Source organism: Aplidium turbinatum, chromosome 17 (assembly GCF_918807975.1).
Source record: "Aplidium turbinatum chromosome 17, kaAplTurb1.1, whole genome shotgun sequence".
NCBI lineage: Eukaryota > Metazoa > Chordata > Ascidiacea > Aplousobranchia > Polyclinidae > Aplidium > Aplidium turbinatum.
Window position 1 is genome coordinate 21,146,287 of NC_137488.1, and position 21,741 is coordinate 21,168,027.

Here is a 21,741-nt window from a genome sequence, read left to right on the forward strand (position 1 = left end):
TTGGTTAATTTTGAAATGTTTGCGGCAACTCCAGCCAGCGACTTCGGCTTTTTGAAATGTTTGCGGAAACTCCGATCAGCGACCCTGGCTTTGTTCTATTTTTTCTCTCGATCTTTTCAGGGTACGAAATGGGGATACAAAGTCTTCAGGGGATGAAATAGGTTGCACCCGGCTTCCAGTATTGTAGGCTATCGTATTTGCTTCAAAATATGTCTATTAGGTAAGTTTTCCATAGTTTTGCTCCAAACTAACTGGACACTTTGCTTCATTATACATATAAACCTGCCAGAACTTTGCGTTCTCAACATCAATTGCTCTAATGCAACCCTTCAGGTAAGACACAATATGGAAATCGCACCTTCCCAGTTGTTGTTGCCAGTTGCTGGAATTGTTTGCCTATTTGTGTAAATGAAGCTGAAAATTTAAATGAATTCAAAACTTGCTTGAAAATGTTTTATTTCACAGAACATTATGACTGAAAGCATCGTATTAATTATCACTAACCCCAGACAGCAAAATCCGCCATTTTTACATTGATTTAACATCTGCAAACATTGATTCAATGTAAAAGTGGAGGATTTTGTTGCTTGGGTTGTCATGTACACTGTACAGTGCCCAGGAGCATAGTTTGCACTGTGGATGTGGATAACTATGTAAATGTTGTTATTATTTTATAAAATTAATTGTTCAGTATCTTGTATAATCTGCTTGGATCCTTTCTGAACTATCAACAAAACAGTTCATTCTGTTAAACCATACTACGGTCCTGGGTTGTTGTTTTTTTCGGTCATTTATCGGTCATTGACCGATTTTTTAGTAAAATGTCCGAAAAAAATATAGTCAATTCGGTCAAAATGTCCAAAAAATATATAGTCAATTCTTTTCTCAGATAAAACATGACAACGTTTCTCAGCGAAACGTAATGTTGTTGCTAGTCAGGAAGTGCAAATTGTGGTTTGTTTCAGCTACTTGAAAGGAAATATTTTCATCAGAAAAAATGACCGAAATAAATAGAAAATGACCAAATTTTTTCAAGTCTTTTCGGACAAATGACCGAAAAGTCTTAGCGAGAAAAAAAACCTAGCTACGGTCAAGCTCAATTTACCTTGTATCAATAGCCACATATATAATAAACAAACAAGCAGAGTAAATAAAAAGTAAAAACAATGCTTTGTAACTTATAGCTTTTGTTTAGTTTATGGCGCAATCAGGATGGTAGCAAAAGACCATAAGCGGTCATCTAGTCAGCCACCAATCACTATCCTAGTATGTTTTGCAAAGACAAATTTAACTGGGAGGTCCTCCCTGTTGGTCATATCTATCCATGTGACCTCAGCACCACAATTATGTAAGTTTGTTATTCTTTATCTCCGCTACTTGTTGGCAGTTGCAAGTAAAAGTGTCTGCTACACTGAACATAACAAATCCTGCACACGTTTATTTTCACAGAATTTCTGATTTTAAGTCATGTGGCAATTTAAATACATTTGCAATGATTAAACAGCCACCAATGTAGAGGATTTAGTTGAATTAGATCAACACCAACTTTTACTCAAATACAAAGCAAGTTACTCTTATTGTATGACTATGAAAGACAAGAAAGCAGGTAAGACATGTGGTGGCATTTTTGCTTTTGAAATAGCATAGGCGTCTGTTATTCTAAATTAAACTCCTCATACGCTTGAAATGATTGATGCAGTATTTTTATTTTGACATCAAACTTCTGATGTTTTTCACATCAATAATTTCTTCAAAAATTTGTTGTAAGAACCAGATGATCACAAAACCAAAAGTATTTGTATTATATACATTAATTTTTTTTACCTGGTAGGAGTATGTTGAAGTATATAACCATATTTTTTCAAGAAATAAGTTTAAAATTATGTAACTTTTTGTTTTCACTTATGCAATAAAGACGTCATTCATATCAATTCAGCTGCCTACAAGCTCATTGCAAGGGCTCCAAGCATTATACATGTTACTGGCCACAGCCTTATTTGACTGGCCGGTAAACTGTGTGAGTGGCCAACAGCAGTGTAGGGTTGAACATAGAGCACCATGGTCTTGTCATGCAAACCACTGAAGAGATATGAGAAAAAGCTTAATCTTCCTGGTTGGGAAGACACTGACTCCTGCTTGCTTCACCTATCCCGATAGTAGCATACAGGGGTCGATCTTGACTTTTTTTTTCACTAGCCCACCGGACTAGTTGCTCCCCGTTTTCACTAGCCCGCACGATTTTTCACTAGCTTGGCCAGCTTACTGACTTTTCACTTGTCTGAGCGTTAGACACTTGTAGTAACATTGAATCAGCATTTGATCACAATATCAACAAAAAAACGTTAATTTCGCTAACTGCTGCTTGCTGGGATGCCGGCTTCTTCGTGCTGGCATGCTCACTACTACCACGTGTCGTGTCTAGCGAGGTTGTGAGAAAAAAGTAGTCATGTGCTCAGTTGACCGACTTTGTAGCCTTCTTCGTGCAATCTCGTCTCTGGCAAGCAAATTTTTGCAGTATTTCAGAGTGACGTCGCCAATCGCCATTTTGTAAACCAAAACTTTTCACGGTGAACGGTGACATCGGCGAATATTTTCACTAGCCAAATCGGACTAGTACTGCAACATTTCTACTAGTCCGCGCAAATTTTCACTAGCCATTGGCTAGCGGACTAGCGTTAAGATCGAACCCTGGCATAGGATTGAACTTGACAATTCATATATTTGTTATGAATTTGTTGACTGTGAATGCGAGGTTAGTTTTACTCTTATGATGACACATGATGCATACAGAACTAGGGACTCAAGTTACTCCAAGTTTGAAAAAAAAGTTCCGTTTGAGGTCCATTTTTTTGAATAATAAATACCGTATTGAATTTTGTCATTGTGTCATTCTGCCAGAAACGTCCCATTTTTTATGTAAACATCATTATTTCAAAATTATTGAGTGCTGGCTTGTACTGCCAACCAAGCAGAAAGTAAAAGCGGTGCTGCATTATTAGGGTTATAAAGGGGTGGAAAGTTTCCGGGAATTTTGGAAACTTTCCAGGAATTTTGAAGGACCCGGGAATATTGGAAATTTTCATTTGGCGTTTATTATGTTTAAAACATTTGTTAAATATTTTATTAACTAGAAAAAAATATCAAAGACCTATCTTAAGCATTTCTTATTTTTTTAATTATTATAAACATTAATTTGGTGTTAATTAAGAATGAGGCTTATGCATACTTTTTCAATATTTAAAAAAAATACTGATCATATTTGGGAACACTCACACCAAGGTCCGCAATAGGCTCGCAAATGAAAGGGCGGAAAAGTTCGGAATGGCCCGTTTCGGTGAGTCCGATTCGGTTAGTCCGATCCCTTAGCGGGGGATTTTTTCAATTTTTTTTTTAATTTATCGGGTACTATAGCCTAATTATCATTGCCGTTTTAGGGTTAGGGGTTTGGCGAAGCAGGACATTAAGGCGCGAACAAAACGGCGCGAGACAAAAAGGCGCAGAGACAAAAAGGCGCAGAGACAAAACGGCGCAGACAAAACGGCGCCAAAGTCAATGTATAGAACGATAATACTCTGCAACCATAACGAAAGTTTGTGTGCATAGGCGCCGACTTTTCAAAAAACCTTGGGGGGCGAGAAAGGTGATGACGTCATAACCATAAGGCTATTTTACTCAATTAAAATAGTCTTTGATTAAGCTTAGTGTCTTGTTTATATTGACACCTAGGTCGCAAACCGAATTTATTAGAACCGCTGCTTGAAACGATTAGTTTTTACGCATGCAGTACGCCTTGTCGTAAAAATTTTGATATTGTTAGCTCATAATTGGAACAGTTGGAAAACAAGCCGATAATTCATTTCCTTTTCGTGCGAGTGAATAACAACGATCAAGACAGTGAAGTTATCGAAATAAATCGCAAAAAAATCATGATCTCAAGCAGAGTGGAAACCCGCTATCAGTTTTATTAACCTCGTTTCGCTCGTTTTGCTAATTACATATTTTCAAAGCGCTAACAACGACGAAGTGTTTTCTGTTTTTTATCAAAAGTCTTTACTCTTTATAGTCTTTTATCGAATATCGTATATACTCGAGTATAAATCGAGATGTTCGCAAGTGATTTTCACCTCAAAAAGACAGGTTCAACTTAACACGTGACAAGCTGTTGTGTCCAGCTCGGCAGTTTTCAAAATTTTTGCTGGGGCGAAATCATTGCCGACGTAGATTACGGAGGGTGTAATGGCGTCGGCAGAAGTCAAAGTTTTGAATACGTTTATTTGCAGTAATTCAAACTTAATTTTCAAATTTAATGATTTCTTGTCAATTCTAAACCTTATGCACATATTAAGCAATATGCAAAGCTCACGAGACAAAACAGCGGAAAGAGCTGTTTTAAGAGATAATTTTTTTATTTTTGCGTGTAGGATATAAACGTTCTTATTACGTAACATTGCATGATCGTTGAAGTCGATGTCAAACCTTAGCGGCCGCATAAAAAAATGGTGTCAGTTGGCTTGGTGATAATAGCGGTAAGAGGCGAGAGGCGTCGTTAATGCAGGCAATATCTGCGACCAAGACCATTAAACACCTTTTCTTTTATCGGTTTTCGATTTAATTCTCACACATTGCGAACAAAACAATGCGTTCTGTTGAATCATAATTGATATCACAGCGGGAAGACCTCGTTGAAAATAGCGCGTCTAATTTAGCTGGTTCACTTAATATTGCAGTGAAGAGTTACGTGACTATTCCAGCAGCGAAAGTTACTCTACCATCTATACTTTGAAATTTCCATAACCTATGACAAAGCCATGCGATCAGCTGCTGTTTTGCGGGCAAAAGCAGCGTAGGCTATTTTTCGCTTTCGGCATTCTTTATGTCCGTTAAAATGATGTAAATCTCTTTCGCGAATTGTTTTATCTTTGAAATAACACTTGTAGTAAACATTTTTCTTGCCCCTCAACTATAAATTTACGGGGGTGCCGCCCCCGGCCCCCCCGGAAGTCGGCGCATATGTATGTGTGAATAAGGATTCTTGGAGCTGGTATACAAGTCCCCCCCCCCACCACCCTTGGCAACTCATGACAAAGAGGAATTGACCAAAACATGTGAAAAAAATAAGGAAAAGGTTCTGAGCTTGTTACGTTGACTTTGGCGCCGTTTTGTCTGCGCCGTTTTGCCTCTGCGCCTTTTTGTCTCCGCGCCGTTTCTTCTGCGCCTTTTTGTCTCGCGCCGTTTTGTTCGCGCCTTAATGTCGTGGACCGGGGGTTTGGGTTAGGGGTTAGAAGTTAGTAACTCACCGAATCAGACTCACCGAATCGGACTCACCGAATAGTAGCAGACCCGGAAAAGCTAGTATCAGTTAGGTCAAACTTGGCATTGTTTGAGCCCTGTGAAGACAAGTCAACTCAAGTTGAAGTTGACTCTGAAGTCGATGACGCTGCCACAGTCATTAGAACATCATCTGAAGAAGCCGAGCAGGAGGAGATGCTGACCGGCAGCAACTAAAACAACGACTTTGTAACTAACTCAGTATTGTTTTTCTTTGTAAAAAAACAGATTGGTGATGAATGATTCATTTTTGGAGTTATTAAACTAAACCATGTGTTTGTATGTTCTTAAGTATTTTAGTTATACATAGTACTTTTATTCTAAACAGTATAAGGCCATTATTTTCCTGTTTCAACATCAAATTAAGATTGTTTTGAAAGTTTCCCAAAATTCCCGTTAATTCCTAAAATTTTCATGGAAAGTTTCGGCTCTGAAAATTCCCGGGAATTTTACAACCCTTTGCATTATGCAATATTCGGGTCTGCTACTATTCGGTGAGTCCGATTTGGTGAGTTCCTAACCTCTAACCCAGGGGTGGGCAAACTTGTTCAAAGAAAAAGCTGCTCGCGGATAAACCATAAACACCAGCGAGTCGCTAAATCAGTTGACATAACATAACAGCAATAAAAACACAATGATTGTTTATCCATATGAGTTATATACTTGACTCACTAATCTCTGAAAATTTGGACGATAAGTTGTTAATGCTGTGCGAAATAATTCTTCCATTTGTCGCACGATGTTTTGATTTTACAAAGTTATAATGTCTTGTAAAAATAAATAATTAAGTTCTGGTACTACTTCTAAGCTTCAACTAATCGCTGCTTGTAGCGACTTTACTAAACTTCCAATTGTTGCTGACTGAATGCAAAATGAGCCAGTAGAAGCACAATGTTGCTTTTGCAAAGTCACAATTCCATTGTGTAACAATGGCTACAGCAAAAGAGAGACCCTTGTTTGATCTTTGTGTTGTATTGGCTGCAAATTAGATTTTGACGAAAGTGCAGGCTAAGTCACAAATTTTAATTAATACCAACCGATTTTTGCGCCCCTATCAATGTGGCGCCCATGGCTCGAGCCATACCTGCTATATCCTAGATACGCCACTGCTTGGTTGACAGTCCGAGATACATTTATAAATTATAATCTTAATTTTTTTGTAATATTACGATTCAATACAAGAGCCACAAAATTTATGTTGAAGAGCCGCATGCGGCTCGCGAGCCGCAGTTTTCCCACCGTTGCTTTAACCCCTAACCCTAAAACGGCAATGATAATTAGGCTACGGTACCCAATAATTTTAAAAAAAAATTGAAAAAATCCCCCATTAAGGGATTGGACTCACCGAAACGGGCCATTCCGGCAATATCCATGCACAAAAACATAATAGTACTGGTTTTGCAAACACCGTTGTGCCAGTTCACTTTCATCATGAAGTTAACTGCCGTTAAACATCCATTTAAATTTATATCATTCTGGTGATTTCATTGTGGATTCATGCATTTAAAGTTTGTAGTGTGAAAAAGGGTACACGTCGTTCTGTAGCGACCGACCTTTTGCAGAGACATGGCACTGTGAGACTACTTGGTGCGCATTCTACTTCGTTCATGTATTGAGCAGATCTCACACACAGTTTAGAGGTAGACTGTTTTATTCACCTAACTAATCGAATTAATGCTTCCGGGGACATTAGAGATCTGTTGATCTATTTTAGAAAACAGCAACAGAGTAATTTTAAAACTTCTCCAACACCGGTCGGTTGCTTAATGCTTATGCAGGCCTCGAAATTCACGGCGGTCATGTCCGCCGTCACAGCATGTGATGTCCGCGGGAAGTACCATCTAGATCGGTCATATTTGTCCGCCGAGAAAGAACACATGAACTAGCGATACAAATCGTCATTGCATACCACGAACAATTGTTGCGAGAATATAATTTCCCTCGCATTCTAGCACGCATCTAGAAAATGTGAATATTGTATCGTAACCCTTAGTTTCCATTCAATCAGGAAAACTTTCGATTTTTACGTTGCTTCAACGATTGATGACATTGAATCAGCGTAACAAAGGTGAATTTGTCGCCAAAAATCGATGGGAGTACGGTACTTCTACACTATTCACGCGCAACTTAGTTCACGTCTTACGTCACAATCTCTGGCTTTGATCTCCGAGTAATATTGACAAGGCAAGGTTGGTTACAAAATTTTTTAAGCTTTGATATTACAGTAAAGAAAAGGCCTAGGGAAAATTCACTTTCGCTCACATGACACGCAAAAATAAACTTAAATAAAAAGCCTAGTGAAACTTGCACAGCAGAAAATAGTAGCGTTAGTGTAGAAGTTTTCCGATTCGTGCCCAGAGCATTGTGACGCAAAAAGCCACACGACGCTTTAGGGCGCTTTGGGCTCTTCAAGCGCAGGTCGTTGGTCTGATAAAAGCCTTTCAGAGTGACTTCACTGCAATTTTAACAAGCCTTCTAAACCGTAGCTATAGTTCTCAAATGGTGAAGAATTATCAAGATAAAGTGATTAAGCATGACGATCGACGCTAAAACTGGTGTGTCCGCCGTGAGACTTAATTTGTCCGCCGAGATAGCTGCTCAGACCGGACACGTTCGTCCGCCGTCAACAAAAACGAATTTCGAGGCCTGTTATGTTTTTAAAATTTTATGGTAACAAAATTTTTGTTTACCTATCTAAAAATATAAGCCACCCTTGAACATAAACCAACTAGACTATTGAAAAACAGTGTGACAAGAATTAAACTTTGGTAAACAAAAATCTCTGTAAAAAGTAAGATATGCTCAATGGATGAAGTAGAATTCGTGCAAAGTAGTCTTGCGGTGAGATGCCTCTGCAAAAGGTCGGCAGCGACAGAATACTCTCGTCCTTTTTAAGAATGACTAACGCAGCTTTGTGCTAAGGACTAACTACACTGGCCTATGTTTGAGGGAAGATTGTTTTCAGACTTTTGCTTCAATGATTTTGTCAGGGTGTCTCAATTGCTCATCAAATTATTGAATTTGCCGTTGTGTTTTCAGAGGAGTCCAATCCTCACTGGAGTCGCATTGTATGCAAGTCACTCTACGCCATTGACTTATCCTGCTCAAGAAAGTTGGCATTATGTTCCGGTTCAGAAACTTTCCGCCCTGTCATGAAGTTCCTGGAGATATCCTGTCACGGAATACCCTGGTTTTGTGGAGTCCTGCTCGGACTTTACCAATCAACCACCATCACAGAGAAGGAATTCTTCCTGAATCTTTTCATTGCCTTGGTCATTGATCTGATGGTGATCATCCTTTTGAAGATAATCTTCCGTCGTTCTCGGCCTGCTTATAACAAATCCGACATGTTCTTTACGGTATCCGTCGACGGATATTCGTTTCCATCTGGACATGCGACTCGTGCTGTCATGCTATCCGCTTTCATGTTTCATCATATTAAATCTGGCCTTGTAGTGAAGGCGCTGATAATGGCTTGGGCGTTTTGCGTCGGGACATCCCGAGTAGTGCTCGGCCGCCATCACGTTTCTGACGTCATAGTGGGCTTTGTAGTGGGGTACCTGCAGTATTATTGGCTTATCCAGACGCTTTGGTTGAATTGGTTAGATTTTGATAATTATGTCTTGTCGATTATTTCGGAAAGTTGACGATTTAAGTGTATTTCCGAATTTGTTTTCATTACTCAAATCGACTTAGCGATGACACGATGTGCTTGGCAACACCTGGTTACCTGCTCGGCATGCGACAACTCAGTCAAGTAAATTTCAGCTACTGTCCAAGTCAGCAAATGAGATTTACTTTTTCAGTTCAGACTGATTTGGTCATGGCTGGTTAAACTGCTTGCTGAAATGTTGCTAGCTCAGTTGTCGCTTGCTCAGTCACAACTGCTGACTTGGAAAAGACTCTACCTGATCGGATAAGCTTCAAGTCATAAAATCAATAATTTCGTGGAATCGCCAGCAAGTAGCCACTTCACGTATGATAAATTGATTTTGTTTCTTTCCTGTATCTCATTTCAAGCAATTTTAGTTGAGGCTGTACATGTTTTTTACTCATGAAATGCGTATATTCGTTGATTTGGGGTTCTTCGTGTTATTTCTGTCGCACTGCACTCCACGCGACCTGCTGTTCAGACAATCGACGCGTGGCCCACCGAACCAAGTGGCTACTATAAAAAGGTCGCCCTGTTTATGATGTCCTTCACTTGCAAAGTGTAAAGGCCACAACCCGTCGCTGTCATGTGGATTAGTGATGTTGAACATATTCCAATGCACGTAAGAACGAAGGGAATAGCTCCCCATAGGAGCTGGTCAGTTGTTGACAGACGCGAGAAGGTTGAAATCATTGAGTGTCATTGCTTTAGGAAGTTGTGTGGAGATCCTCTATCCCAGTTAAGAATGTCAATCGTCTGGACGAATTGCGCTTAATTCTGGCGCAGTGCTTGTTACAAACTTACAGTTATGCTTTGCCGATGTAGTTTTTCTGATTTGCTTGTTTTATGCAATTTGTGAGATTGTGTTTGTGTGAAAGATTAATATATATCCCGTTGCATGCAAGTTGAAGTACTGTAGTAGCCTTCTGTGAGCTTGATAAACGTGTGGCAGGAACCATCTACCTGGCTTGATTACTTAATTAAATGAAATAAAAGCGAACAAACGTTGTTTTACAATGACGTCATCGGTCACATTAGCGTACAAAGCAGGTTTCAATTCATGGGCAGATCATCGACCTGAAACGACAGAATCTATTCAGCGTTGAGATTGCACGAAACTACGAAGCTTCTTAAAAAATAATTGGTTTTTGAGCCGACCATTGATCCGTGGTTCCACCTGCCGGTTGTGTTGCAGCATAATCCGTTGTCTAAGCGAAGACAAGAACACATTCTTCCGACACGCAGGCGTCAGGGGTAACAACCTTATAGACGGTTGTCATGTTGGTAGTCCACTTAAACAAGAAAACTTAGTTGTCTAATCCTTTAATGAAGCAAACTGTCTATACTGTAGTTTGAAACTGACCAAGAAATTAACAGATGGTTTGGCATCTACTCGTTATTTTGCATTGATACCTGTCTCGCCAGTAAGGCATAACAAGTCAATGGTTTATCACAAGAATGTTTTCCTGAGCGATGTTGGATTTGAAGCAATATTGGAATAACCTCATACGAACATTTTGTTTCCTTTCCAAATATCTCCGTGTCCCGTCAAGATCAAGTTTTCTTCGCAATGTGGCAATGCTCGTTGGAGACTCAGGTGAGGTTCAAACTGGTTTTACCCTAATGCTGTGATAGTAGCGGTTTGCATTGGCTTTCGGAACACAGTTCTCTAGACATGTGCTATGAGTATGACACATTACCACAACGACTACTATCACTACCACGATAGCTCAGTTGGTGGGACTTCGTGAAGGAGGAAGATTCAAGATCAAGCGGCGCTGGTTCGACTCTCGGGGTGTGGCTGGAGCAACGTATTCTAAGGACTGCTCTCCATTCAGCGGCGGCTACACCACAGCGGCAGCGCACTCGTAGCATCAGTCTAAAACAGGTCGTTTGTAGGCTACATTTGCAAAGATCGTGTTGCTAAAAGCGAAACTCAATATATTGCACCATATTAGTTTGTTGAATTTTCAAAGGTTGTGCGTAAGACTTGGTTCAGAATGCAATAAGCATAAATAACATCCTTCTCTACTGAAGTTGCTGTTGTCTTTTCAGAGGAGTCCAATCCTCACTGGAGTGGCATTGTATGCAAGTCACTCTACGCCATTGACTTATTCTGCTCAAGAAAGTTGGCATTATGTTCTGGTTCGGAAACTTTCCGCCCTGTCATGAAGTTCCTGGAAATATCCGGCCACGGAATACCCTGGTTTTGTGGAGTCTTGCTTGGACTTTACCAATCAACCACCATCACAGAGAAGGAATTCTTTCTGAATCTTTTCATTGCCTTGGTCATTGATCTTATGGTGATCATCCTTCTGAAGATAATCTTCCGTCGTTCTCGGCCTGCTTATAACAAATCCGACATGTTCTTTACGGTATCCGTCGACGGATATTCGTTTCCATCTGGACATGCCTGCCGCTCTGCTATGGTAACCGCTTTTATGCAAATCGCTCTTGACCGCTTCCATATTAAAACTGGTTTTATAGTGAAGGCACTAATAGCGTCTTGGCCATTTTGCGTTGGGACATCCCGTGTAGTGCTTGGTCGCCACCACGTGTCTGACGTCATAATGGGTTTTATATTGGGGCATTTGCAAAATTATGGGCGTGAAAATACATTTTGGGTGAATTGGAAGAGTTTTGACAGTAATGTCTTGTCTATGGTGACGGGCCGGTTATAACGTGCTGTTTGCTGTACATTGTTTGTTTTCATGAGTTAATCAACTAATTGTTGAGTGTTAAACTCTACCAGTTCTTTACCCACAACTCTAAAACTAAAACATTTGGCAACCCAGTTTTTCTTACGCGGTTACAACTTTCTTTTGAGTTGTTTCTCTTGTCAAGTTCATTTGATTGATAGCTTGCATTTCCGCCAATTCCCTTCGTCGATTGTGATCCAATAGAGCGCCACAATCGAGTCGCGCTAAAATAAAATAACGATGTTACGGTGAACTTTTTTATCTTAACCATCTCAGATAAAGTGAACGGGGAACAAATCTTCGCTTCCCCCTTCAAGTAGCTACGTCACTGGAGACTATCCACGACACAGTCATGTGCTTTCAAGTAGAATCGAACTGGCGACTTCTCGACAACTAATCATCCTCAACCTACCTCTATTTTAAATACAGATGTTGAATGAATCCTGTTGCGCTGTTTGGTTTTAAATATTTATGATGCAAAAAAGAGAACCCTCGCACAAAGCACTATTTGACTACTGCGGTATTTACAAATGTCGTGTTCGTGTGTTTGCTACAAACATTTTCTACTTAGTCCAAACTGCTAACTAATTAGCTCACGTATCGATGACGCAAGTCGAGTAGGTCACGGACCATGATTTGGCAATATCGTAGCCCGTGTTAAACAATAACATATTTTGTTTAGAAACAGAAGCATTAGGCTAACAACCAAAGTCCTTTTCCACACTGACTTTCACGCCTTCAAACGAAAAATAATGATTTGTCACTTGAGTGGGCTACCAATTAATTCAGCAATTTAACATCTAGCTTACTGTTGGTCGCTACCAAACATATTTTGGGTCGTGAAAATTCATTGAAATGTGCGCAAGTAACTTCGCATAATTCCCGACTCTGTCAACCAATCAACGATGGTTTGCACTTCAGCGAGCAACCCGCCTGCAACAACGCCTGGGAACTTCACTCCAAAACATTTTACATATTTACAAATAGTTTTAACAGTCGAACGTTTTCAGCTTAACTTAATCCCACATCAGGAATCTGAAAATATTTATAAAAATGCAATACATTTCAACTTCTTGAAGGTAGCCTTTTACCAATGTAATTTGTTTTCCGTCTGCTTGTTTCCCACACTATTGCTTTTAATCGTTGCGTTTTTCTTGATGCTTACAGTCAGTTAGCTACAGTAGGCTAGTTAGGCAACCTTCAAGTTGAAATTTATTGCATTTTTATAATTACTCCAAAACGTCGATCAAGCCTATGTACAATTTTGTAGCTGTGCCAGTTGCAGGCACTTTGTGCCGTACACTTGTTTTGTTTATGCATGTCTTGAACTCTTCACGATTATACAACCTTTGCCATTCATTGACGTTTGAGTTTAGCAGGGCGGTTGAGAGGAACATTTGGGACCGGTACCATCAAGACACTTTTTATTAAAAAAAAAACTAAGTTAACGTACTTCCAAAAATTATCCCAATTCCAAAAGTATCTCTACTGCGTAGGCTACTGGTGGGTTGTCAGTTATCACTTGTTGTATCCGGTACCAGGCTATCACTTGTTGTAGCCGGTATATTTTTCGTCTCGGACACATGACGAAACATTCTTCACGTACGCGACTGACCCCAGCTGCAGTGATTCATCTGTAAACTACTGTCAGCAAGAAGCAAACTTCATGTAGCACTGGTGTGGAAAATGCACACGAGCCGGTGATTGTTGCCGGCAATTTATATTGCATAAAAAATAATGTATTTAAATAAACAAGTTATATGAGAACAAATGAATTTGAACAAAAAGTTAAGAATTGTCACTTGGTCAGTTCCACAAGTAGCGGGAAGTGAATGTCTGGGTCGTAGCACTTGTTGGTTTCTAGCTCTACCTGGTGTCTGTTTGAGATGAGGTGGCAGTAATGATTGGACTCTGATACCTGAGAAAACTTGCTCTCGCAAATCGCCACAAACTGAGCCATTGTTTTGCCGCGACGTGGCGCGAACACAAGCGCGACACCTCCCGGTTTCAATAAATAGTGGATAGCGCCCGCTAAATGTTCCCGATCTTTATCGAAAAACAGACAGTCCGCGCAAACCACGAAATCAAAAGCACTCGCGTATTTCCTGAAGGTGCTAATATCGTCCCAGCGCAGAAGGGTTGCCGAGATACTGACGCTTTTCGAGTCTCTGAAGTTCATATTGATGGTTTTGCGGATGGAATCGATGCATGTCGGGTTTCCATCGGTGAGCAAAACCTTCTGTGGGGACTTGCCATTGAGGGCAATGCACAGGCCAGCAAGACAAGAACTTCCCCCACCGAGTTCCACTACCGACTTGAACGAGAACTTGTCCACATGTAGACAACAGTAATAGGCAAGAACCTCCTCAGCTGGCCAAATACAAACATTCCCCGTGTTGTTGAAATTCGAAAGTTCCTAAATGTAAACATGTTTTCATTAAAATTATTCAATTAAACATATCGTGCTTCATTTTCACTTATTGAAACAGTTTTGCTGGATTAAAATGAGCAAATACCTTCACTTGATTAATTGATCATTTCAAAAAACATTAACCTTGGTCTTACAATGTTAAACTGTTTTTGGAGAAACGTTCATGCAAGAAGTTCAAGAATACAGTTTACCAACCTCACTCTAATCGAATACAGTATTAAAATACATAAAATTTATTAAGATTATTTACTTTTTTAGCATGAGTTTACCTCAATTGTTATTCTTGAAGTAGGATGTTGTATCCAAACATCCTTGCAACGAGTAATGTCTTTACAAGTGTACGAAAACCAGTTGCATTCATTGCTGTATCTGGTTGTGAGACGCTTTTCCTGCTTGTTGAGGCAGTTGCATTGCTTACGTATAAACAATTCAAAAGTGTCAAATTGACGTTTTGATTTTACAATCCTATGGTCTCCACTGCTGATCACCTTTTTATCAACAACCGCACTTCGCAACATGTCCCACCTTGCACGACTCCGAGGCTTGCTTGCTATGTTTGTTTCACTTGTGGAAGCCATCATGCAAGCAAAGAAATATTTGAAATTGTTTTACATTTGTAATCTACATATGAATTCAATATTTATACTTTTTTCTCTGTTATTCTATGGATACATATTACATATTATACTCAATTAAACATAAGAACTACATGAGACAAACGCAGCCAGTTTGAATGTCCCCAATTTCAAACTTTACCTGAACAACTAAACTTTCAAAAAAGAATTAGACATTTTTGGTGGTAGGAGGCAGTAAAAATGCAGACGATACAATTACAGCAAAACTACCTCTTGAATAAATGATGTTAAAAGATTAGAATGGTGTGCATATGCCAGCATTTGATGAATGCAAATAAAACAACCATAAGTATAAATAAAGACATTGAAAAGCTGAACATGACCCTACTAGTTTATGCAATGGTTTCATCCATTTTTCACTTGTATATCATATATCATTCACAGCTGCAGCATTTTCTACATTTTTGAGCTATTTGTAATAAAATGGGATTGCGCAACAATAAATTTTCTACTAAAACCTTAATGTCAAAATGGGACTCCAAATTAGCATTTAGTTGGTTCAATTGTACGGTGGTTGACATCTGCAACAACTTTGCATCGTTTTTTTGCAATATACCACCTACTTAAAATTGTTGTATTGTCATTCTGATGGTATCCTATAACATTACATACAGCGAATGTGATTTCGAATCTCACTCGATTTTTTCTACATGTTGTATAGGTCTAAGCTAGGGACAGTGGAATACCGGGACAACTCGCTTTTAATTGATTTTTCTTGCGATATGGACAGCTGAAGGGTCATTGCAAAATTAAAAAGTTGGCAGAAATTCAATCAGTTTTGTTTGCTTTTAATTAAGTTGATTTTTAATTTTTTATCAAATAAAACGCTATATTTTGCATGAGGTTTGGGATGCTAGAGCATCGACAGAACCTTGCTACAGCAGTGTGAGGCTAACTACTGTTACCACTGTAGCGTAAAATCTATTGCTGCCTTATCATGACTAGCATAGTACTACATAAACATGATATCACATATTTTCATACATTTATTTTGGCAATACACACTTTGTACACATGCAGCCAGATCACATACGCTGCACCTGGGTATGCGACATATCGCGGTAGATCTCAAGCTGTAGTTGCAACAAATTTTGTCAACACTGTGACCCTCCAGTTGCCCACCTTCTTTTTGAGTGAGCAATCCCCCACTTCTACCATCCCTAGTCTAGGCATAAGCAAGGCTACAGATATGGTAATACATTTGTTAAATCTTTTGTTTTTAGGCTGTGGCTATATTTACACTATATAGTGTAATAATAGCCTCAATAGTGTTGCCAGATAAGGAATTCTGCCCTAATTGGTGAAAAGTTTAAAGCTGTTTAAAACAAAAACTTGTATTTTGGAAATTTTTTTTAGTCTTGGGCAAAGATCAAAACCCCAATCTTATTCCTAACTCTAACCCTTACCTTAACCCTTCCTAACTTTAATCCTAACTCTGGCAATACCTGATTGTAACCATGGCATTAAGTGTGGAAAAATAGCCACTTCCTTGTTTTACGGTATCCAAAACTTTCCTCTTTTTTGATTTGTTTACGACACGTGACACGTCGCCAAAGGGGATGTGAGCTTCATCAACACCATCAGGACATCATTATCTACCAGCTCATCCATTCCATCACCCACCAGGACAAGAAACAACTGGATCTCAAACCTTAATTGTCTTATGCTACTGTGTGATGTGCAGTCTGACCATAGAAAGAGCTCAACACTATGCTCTCCTGGACCACACAGAAACGGTTTTCTTTCTCCATTCTATTATTATAACTGCTCATCCACAATCCACATCAATATTGGAACTGGCAAATTCACAACACTTTTCATAAGGCTGTCATTTATTACTACATGTGTGCTTATTTCTGTTTTTGTTTTATTTTTTGCTATTTGTTTTTTGGGTTTTGTGGCCATGCTAACTACTGATATATATGGGTCTGCTACTATTTGGTGAGTCCGATTCGGTGAGTTCCTAACCTCTAACCCAAACCCTAAAACGGCAATGATAATTAGGCTACGGTACCCGATAATTTAAAAAAAAAAATGAAAAAATTCCCCGTTAAGGGATCGGACTCACCGAAACGGGCCATTCCGGATATATAGCCTACTACATGATTTTCCCTTCAGGCCCAGAGTTGCCAGACTTTAATTTTCAAAAAAGGCCAACTCACCAAAAAATAGGCCATAGTTAGAAAAAAAGGCTAAAAAAAAGCTAAACTCAAACAAGATAAAATAAGCATTGTAACAGTATTTGTGAGGCAAATAACCCAGTTTGAAAGCAGTAATTATCACATATCATCAAAGATTTGCAAACATGCACAAGAAAAGATTCAGTAACATCATCAGCAAAGATTTTTTGGTAAAATTATTCAAAAGTTATTAGATCATTTGCAGAACGAAGAAACCTACATTATAAGCCACTCACACCCAGCATCTGCAAATTATCTGGGGGTTTTTTTGTGCTTCTTATATTTTTCATGACTCGAAAGATTCAATTCAATTTATTTTTCTTTGCTGAAGCGAACATGTAGATAAACAGGAACATTACTCGCTTTTGGTGCTATAGAAATGTGCCAAAGCCTGCAATAAGCATTTTCCGGTCTACCTGCAGCTTTCTTCACCCAAAAATACGTTTTATCCCAATTGGAATTATACCTACGGCCAGGGGTGTCCGCACCGGGAGCTTGATGATGGAGGGCAGGGAAGCAATGATGCCCTTTTGAGGTCATGTTAACTACTGCACATTTTGCAATATAACAATTTCTGCTATTCGCTTTTAGCCTAATTATAATTTTTCATTTTTGCCTCAAAATAATATTCACGACACAAAATTCTGTATCACAGTCGGTGACATCATTATAACATTAGCATGATGCCCTTCCGTGCCATTGTTCTTTGTATACTGACACTTGTAACATTACTCGATAATGAGCTGATAGATGAACATTATCGCTTTATTTTGAAACTTAAAAAAAAAAATTGGCCTTTCAGCTACAAAAGTGCCCCTTTTTCATAATCCTGGGCCTCCAGTCAAAAATCGTTCCGTCGCCCCTGCCTATAGCCACTGTCATAACTGGTCTTCCACTTTTTAGGCGGCATCTTATATAAAAGTTTAGCTGAAGTACAGATCTACCAGGCAGCAGTTGCCGAGTGTCGGCAGCAGTTGCCGAGTGGTTTTTATTTTCCCTTTATTCTTTTTTTATTTTCCCTTTATTCTTTTTTTATTTTCCCTTTATATCTTAAATTTTTCTGAAGGTGTTGCGACCGTGCCAAATTTCTTTCAAATCAATAACTTACTTCGGTCTCAAGCACGTTTTAACGTTCGCGTTTTGTCGCTTCTACCTTTTTCTCGACCTTTGCTATGTTGACGTGTATTGTTTTGATATGATGGTCAGAAATAAAAACAACTGAACTGAACTGGTTAGCGCGTTTGGCTCGCAGTCGAGAGCCTGCATGTTCGACTCCAGCCACCCGCACTTGCTGTTGTTTCTCTGGGCAAGAAACTTTACGATAATTGCCTCTACCCAGTGATCGATTTCGAGTAATGGGTAGTACCAAATTTCAGTAATAAGTAGAGTAGACAACCGGAAACAGACATTGCCGTCGGCGGCAGCCTGGGTCAGGTGTACGTCGGAAGGCGTACACCGATGCATAGCGCTGAAGTCCGCTTTTCCGCAATGCAGGATAAAGATAATAAAACAAAAACAAACAATACCAAAGTATAAGACAAAAGTGCTAATATATTTTAAACTGCAACAATATAGTTTTTTTGTTATTATTCATAATCATATCAAACAGAACCTGTTACGGTCCTATTTCCTATCATTTTTTATGTCATGGCAGTGGCACCACAGTGGGCTGCCAACGTGCCTCTCTCTAGCACAACACCTATTGCCTGAGTATTTTTTCTTGCAGTTTTCATAGAAAATCTAAACAGAATGATGGTGGCAATCAGAAAATTAAAAAAAGGCCAAAAAAAAGCCAAAAGGCCAAACAAAATTTTGTCGGCCAAACCATTTCAAAAAAGGCCAAATTTGACAAAGTTGGCCGTAAAAAGGCCAATCTTCAGGCACGTTTTAAACTTTTCAAGGTTTTGCTACCTTTCTCGTTCATCAGTGACGATCGGTGAGGGAAAGCAAGGAAAGCAGTGCTTACCTGAGCGAAAACTATGCAAAATATAATGACTGAATTCTAGGTTTAACTTCTTATTATTTTTATCACGTCTATTTTAACTTGAAACTTACTGTGTTCGTGACTAGAATTACTCGTAACGCTTGTGAGTAGTGAAAAGTTTGGGTGTTCATCAGAGGACAATTATCGTTTCTAGCACTAGTTGCTACGTTCATCTGATGAAATTGAAAGTAAAATTAACAACAAACAAGATGGTTTATTGCTTCACTGACGTTTCGCGCACCATGACAATGCGCATCCTCAGAGCGAATAACATACAAAATAAAATTTCACCAGGTTATATACTGCAGTGCGATTGAAGGCAGGAAAAAAAAAATAAAAATAAAAGTCTACAAAGATATAAAAGTAAAAGTGTGAGTAGTCTAAGTCCTCACCAAACCGCATGTCTTGCCTATAAATGCCAATTAACGCAAACTCTTCTGTCAGAAACAATCACTGAGGCTCCAGGGAAAGCAACTTTCCAAGTAACAGTAGGTTTCCAAGTTCTTTCTTCTTCTAGTAACAGTAGGTTTCCAAACTTTCCAAGTTGCTTTCCCCACGTCCAAAAACGTCAAAAAACGCCTTCGTTTTATCCAATCCTCACTCGTTTTGCAAAACGTCACCAGCTGCTTAGCCAATCAGATGTGTTATGGTTAGAGTTGCTTTCCCAGTGACGTCAATGCGTACAATGGCTAGACCATCTCGTCAAACGCACAGAATGGTCTCTCGTCACGGTACACAGCACAGCATCATAAAGGCGAAAAGATTGTTGCTGTTTTTTGATGTCTGTTTGCCATGTGCTTTAGCCTACTAGCTTTCATAGTCATGCCTTTGCCCTTTTTACAGCGTTGATATAACGTTACTTCGCCAATGAACGTTCAGGTGCGGATGCAATATTTAGTTTGTTCAAGCTTTTCTACGCAGGAGGCAAACTTATCCAGCTTTTTGTACAAATTGCTTGCGGTTGTAATGTTTAGGCCTAAGCCTAAGTGTTAGTGTTTGTAGTGTAGGCCTAACTGAATATCTGAGAATGAACATTCATGACGAATTAAATATTTAGACAACTATTATTCCATGTCTAACACTGGATTTTGGTCCTGCAACGTTAAAATTAAGATTGTTCATGACTTCTAAACATTAAATGAATGTAGCCTATGATCACGACATGGGAAAAGCACAATTTTACAGAGTTTTGTTTTGGAAATGCTCTCAGAGCGCACCAAATTGGAAGTGTTTTTCAAAAATTTTTGGAGGAAGCCCCCCAGACCCCCGCTGAAAGTGTTGCCTTCGGCAGCACGCCTTCGGGCTTCGCCCGACGGTTACGCCCTTCGTACCTACTACCTTGCTCATGGTTGAAAAGCATAAAAAATTGGGCTGTAGGCTTCTGAAATTAAAAATTGACCACAAAAATGCAACAGCCTAACGATTGAGTCACTTCGGGTCAAGATTTAATCAAAATTAAAAAAAAAAAAAAACACGATTCCGCGTAGTATCGAACTCATTCCCTCTGGAACAACAACCCGAGACGTATCCTACGCGCCACCCAATTAGTTGAACATATTTGTCGAATTTAGAACTTATATAGGCACTTTTTTCATCTTTTGCTTTGAATGAGAAAAAAAAGAAGTGCCTATATAGTGACGTCATGACCGGTCAAATAGTGTTTCAGATTCAAAGACCGGCTCCGGTTAAATAGCCACTGCGTTTTATTTTCCAATCAGTAGCCTATTATAATCCTTATAAGTTATAATATGGTATTTTTTCCTTTTAAAAGTATGCTTTTCTTATCATGACAAAGGTACAGGTGTTATAGGCTATGTAGAAGTTGTAGCGCATGCAGATTTTCTTACGTTTCCTTTAGGGACAGTGGAATACCGGGACGACTCACTTTACTGATTTTTCTTGCGAAATGGACAGCTGGAGGGTTACTAAGAAGTTCAAAAATTAGCAGAACTGCACAACGTTTACTTTGCTTTCAGATAAATTTATTCTCATCAAATGAATTGCTATATTTGGTTAAAATTTTGGGTGCTAGCAAATCTGCAGAACCTTACTGCAGCAGTGTGAGGCTACCTACTGTTACTGGTGTTGCGTGAAGTCTACCCCTGCATTATCATGACTTGAGTACTATTAAATAAACATGATATCAAATATTTCCTACATTTATTTTGGCGATATACGGTATACTTTGTACACACGTGGACAGATCATATAAACTGCACCTGAGTATGCGACATCTGGCAGTAGACCTCAAAGTGTAGTTGCGTCAAATTTTGTCATAACACTGTGACCCTCCAGTTGTCCACCTTACTTTTGAGTGAGCAATCTCCTACTTCTACCATCCCTAGTTTCCTTGCGTCTCATTGCCGCTGTGAAATCTGTGTTAGTTAGGAATTTGAAAGGCTGGCTAGAATTTAAGCTTTGCCTTAGTATTTGTACCACTTAGTAGGGCTTGATATACATAGTTTTACGTCTTTGTAGCATTGTGCATCTTCCGCATGTGCATTGCTTGAACAATTCTAATCACACTCAGCTTCCTTAAAATCAACAGCTCAGTGCTAAAACAAAAAGTCAGTATCAGTATGTTTTTGGTCAGTCAATTGGGTGGTGTGTTATTTTAGGCAGTTCACCACTGATTCTTTTTCTTGGAAGTCACGGTGTCGATTTAGTTACGGTTATAGTTTAGTTTTCGTGTTGGCAACTCAGATCAGCGACTTCAGCTCTGTTGTATTTTTTTCTCGATCTTTTAAGGGACGAAATTGGGGAACAAAGTGTTCAGGGCATAGAATAGGTTGTACCCTTTGTCAACTTGGTCCAGTGTTCTTATTTTTAAGG

The 21,741-nt window shown here is 39.2% G+C and overlaps 3 protein-coding genes across 3 annotated transcripts; 2 read left to right on the top strand and 1 right to left on the bottom strand.

Annotated features, from left to right (window-relative positions):
* The first annotated feature begins 1,453 nt into the window (after positions 1–1,453).
* On the top strand, positions 1,454–9,327 carry LOC145786649 (polyisoprenoid diphosphate/phosphate phosphohydrolase PLPP6-like). The gene is made up of 2 exons (XM_082598344.1): positions 1,454–1,606; positions 8,368–9,327. Exons 1-2 carry the CDS (start codon positions 1,582–1,584, stop codon positions 8,973–8,975), a joined length of 633 nt encoding a protein of 210 aa, XP_082454470.1. The 5' UTR covers positions 1,454–1,581; the 3' UTR covers positions 8,976–9,327.
* A 1,126-nt stretch (positions 9,328–10,453) lies between these two features.
* LOC145786309 (polyisoprenoid diphosphate/phosphate phosphohydrolase PLPP6-like) lies at positions 10,454–11,661 on the top strand. Its single transcript, XM_082597947.1, has 2 exons — positions 10,454–10,577; positions 11,036–11,661. The coding sequence occupies exons 1-2, from the start codon at positions 10,454–10,456 to the stop codon at positions 11,659–11,661; spliced, it is 750 nt and encodes a 249-aa protein (XP_082454073.1).
* Positions 11,662–13,392: 1,731 nt separating this feature from the next.
* Positions 13,393–14,761, bottom strand: LOC145786772 (calmodulin-lysine N-methyltransferase-like). The gene is made up of 2 exons (XM_082598509.1): positions 14,380–14,761; positions 13,393–14,095 (listed from the first exon to the last, which is right to left on the bottom strand). Exons 1-2 carry the CDS (start codon positions 14,689–14,691, stop codon positions 13,478–13,480), a joined length of 930 nt encoding a protein of 309 aa, XP_082454635.1. The 5' UTR covers positions 14,692–14,761; the 3' UTR covers positions 13,393–13,477.
* Positions 14,762–21,741: the final 6,980 nt, after the last annotated feature.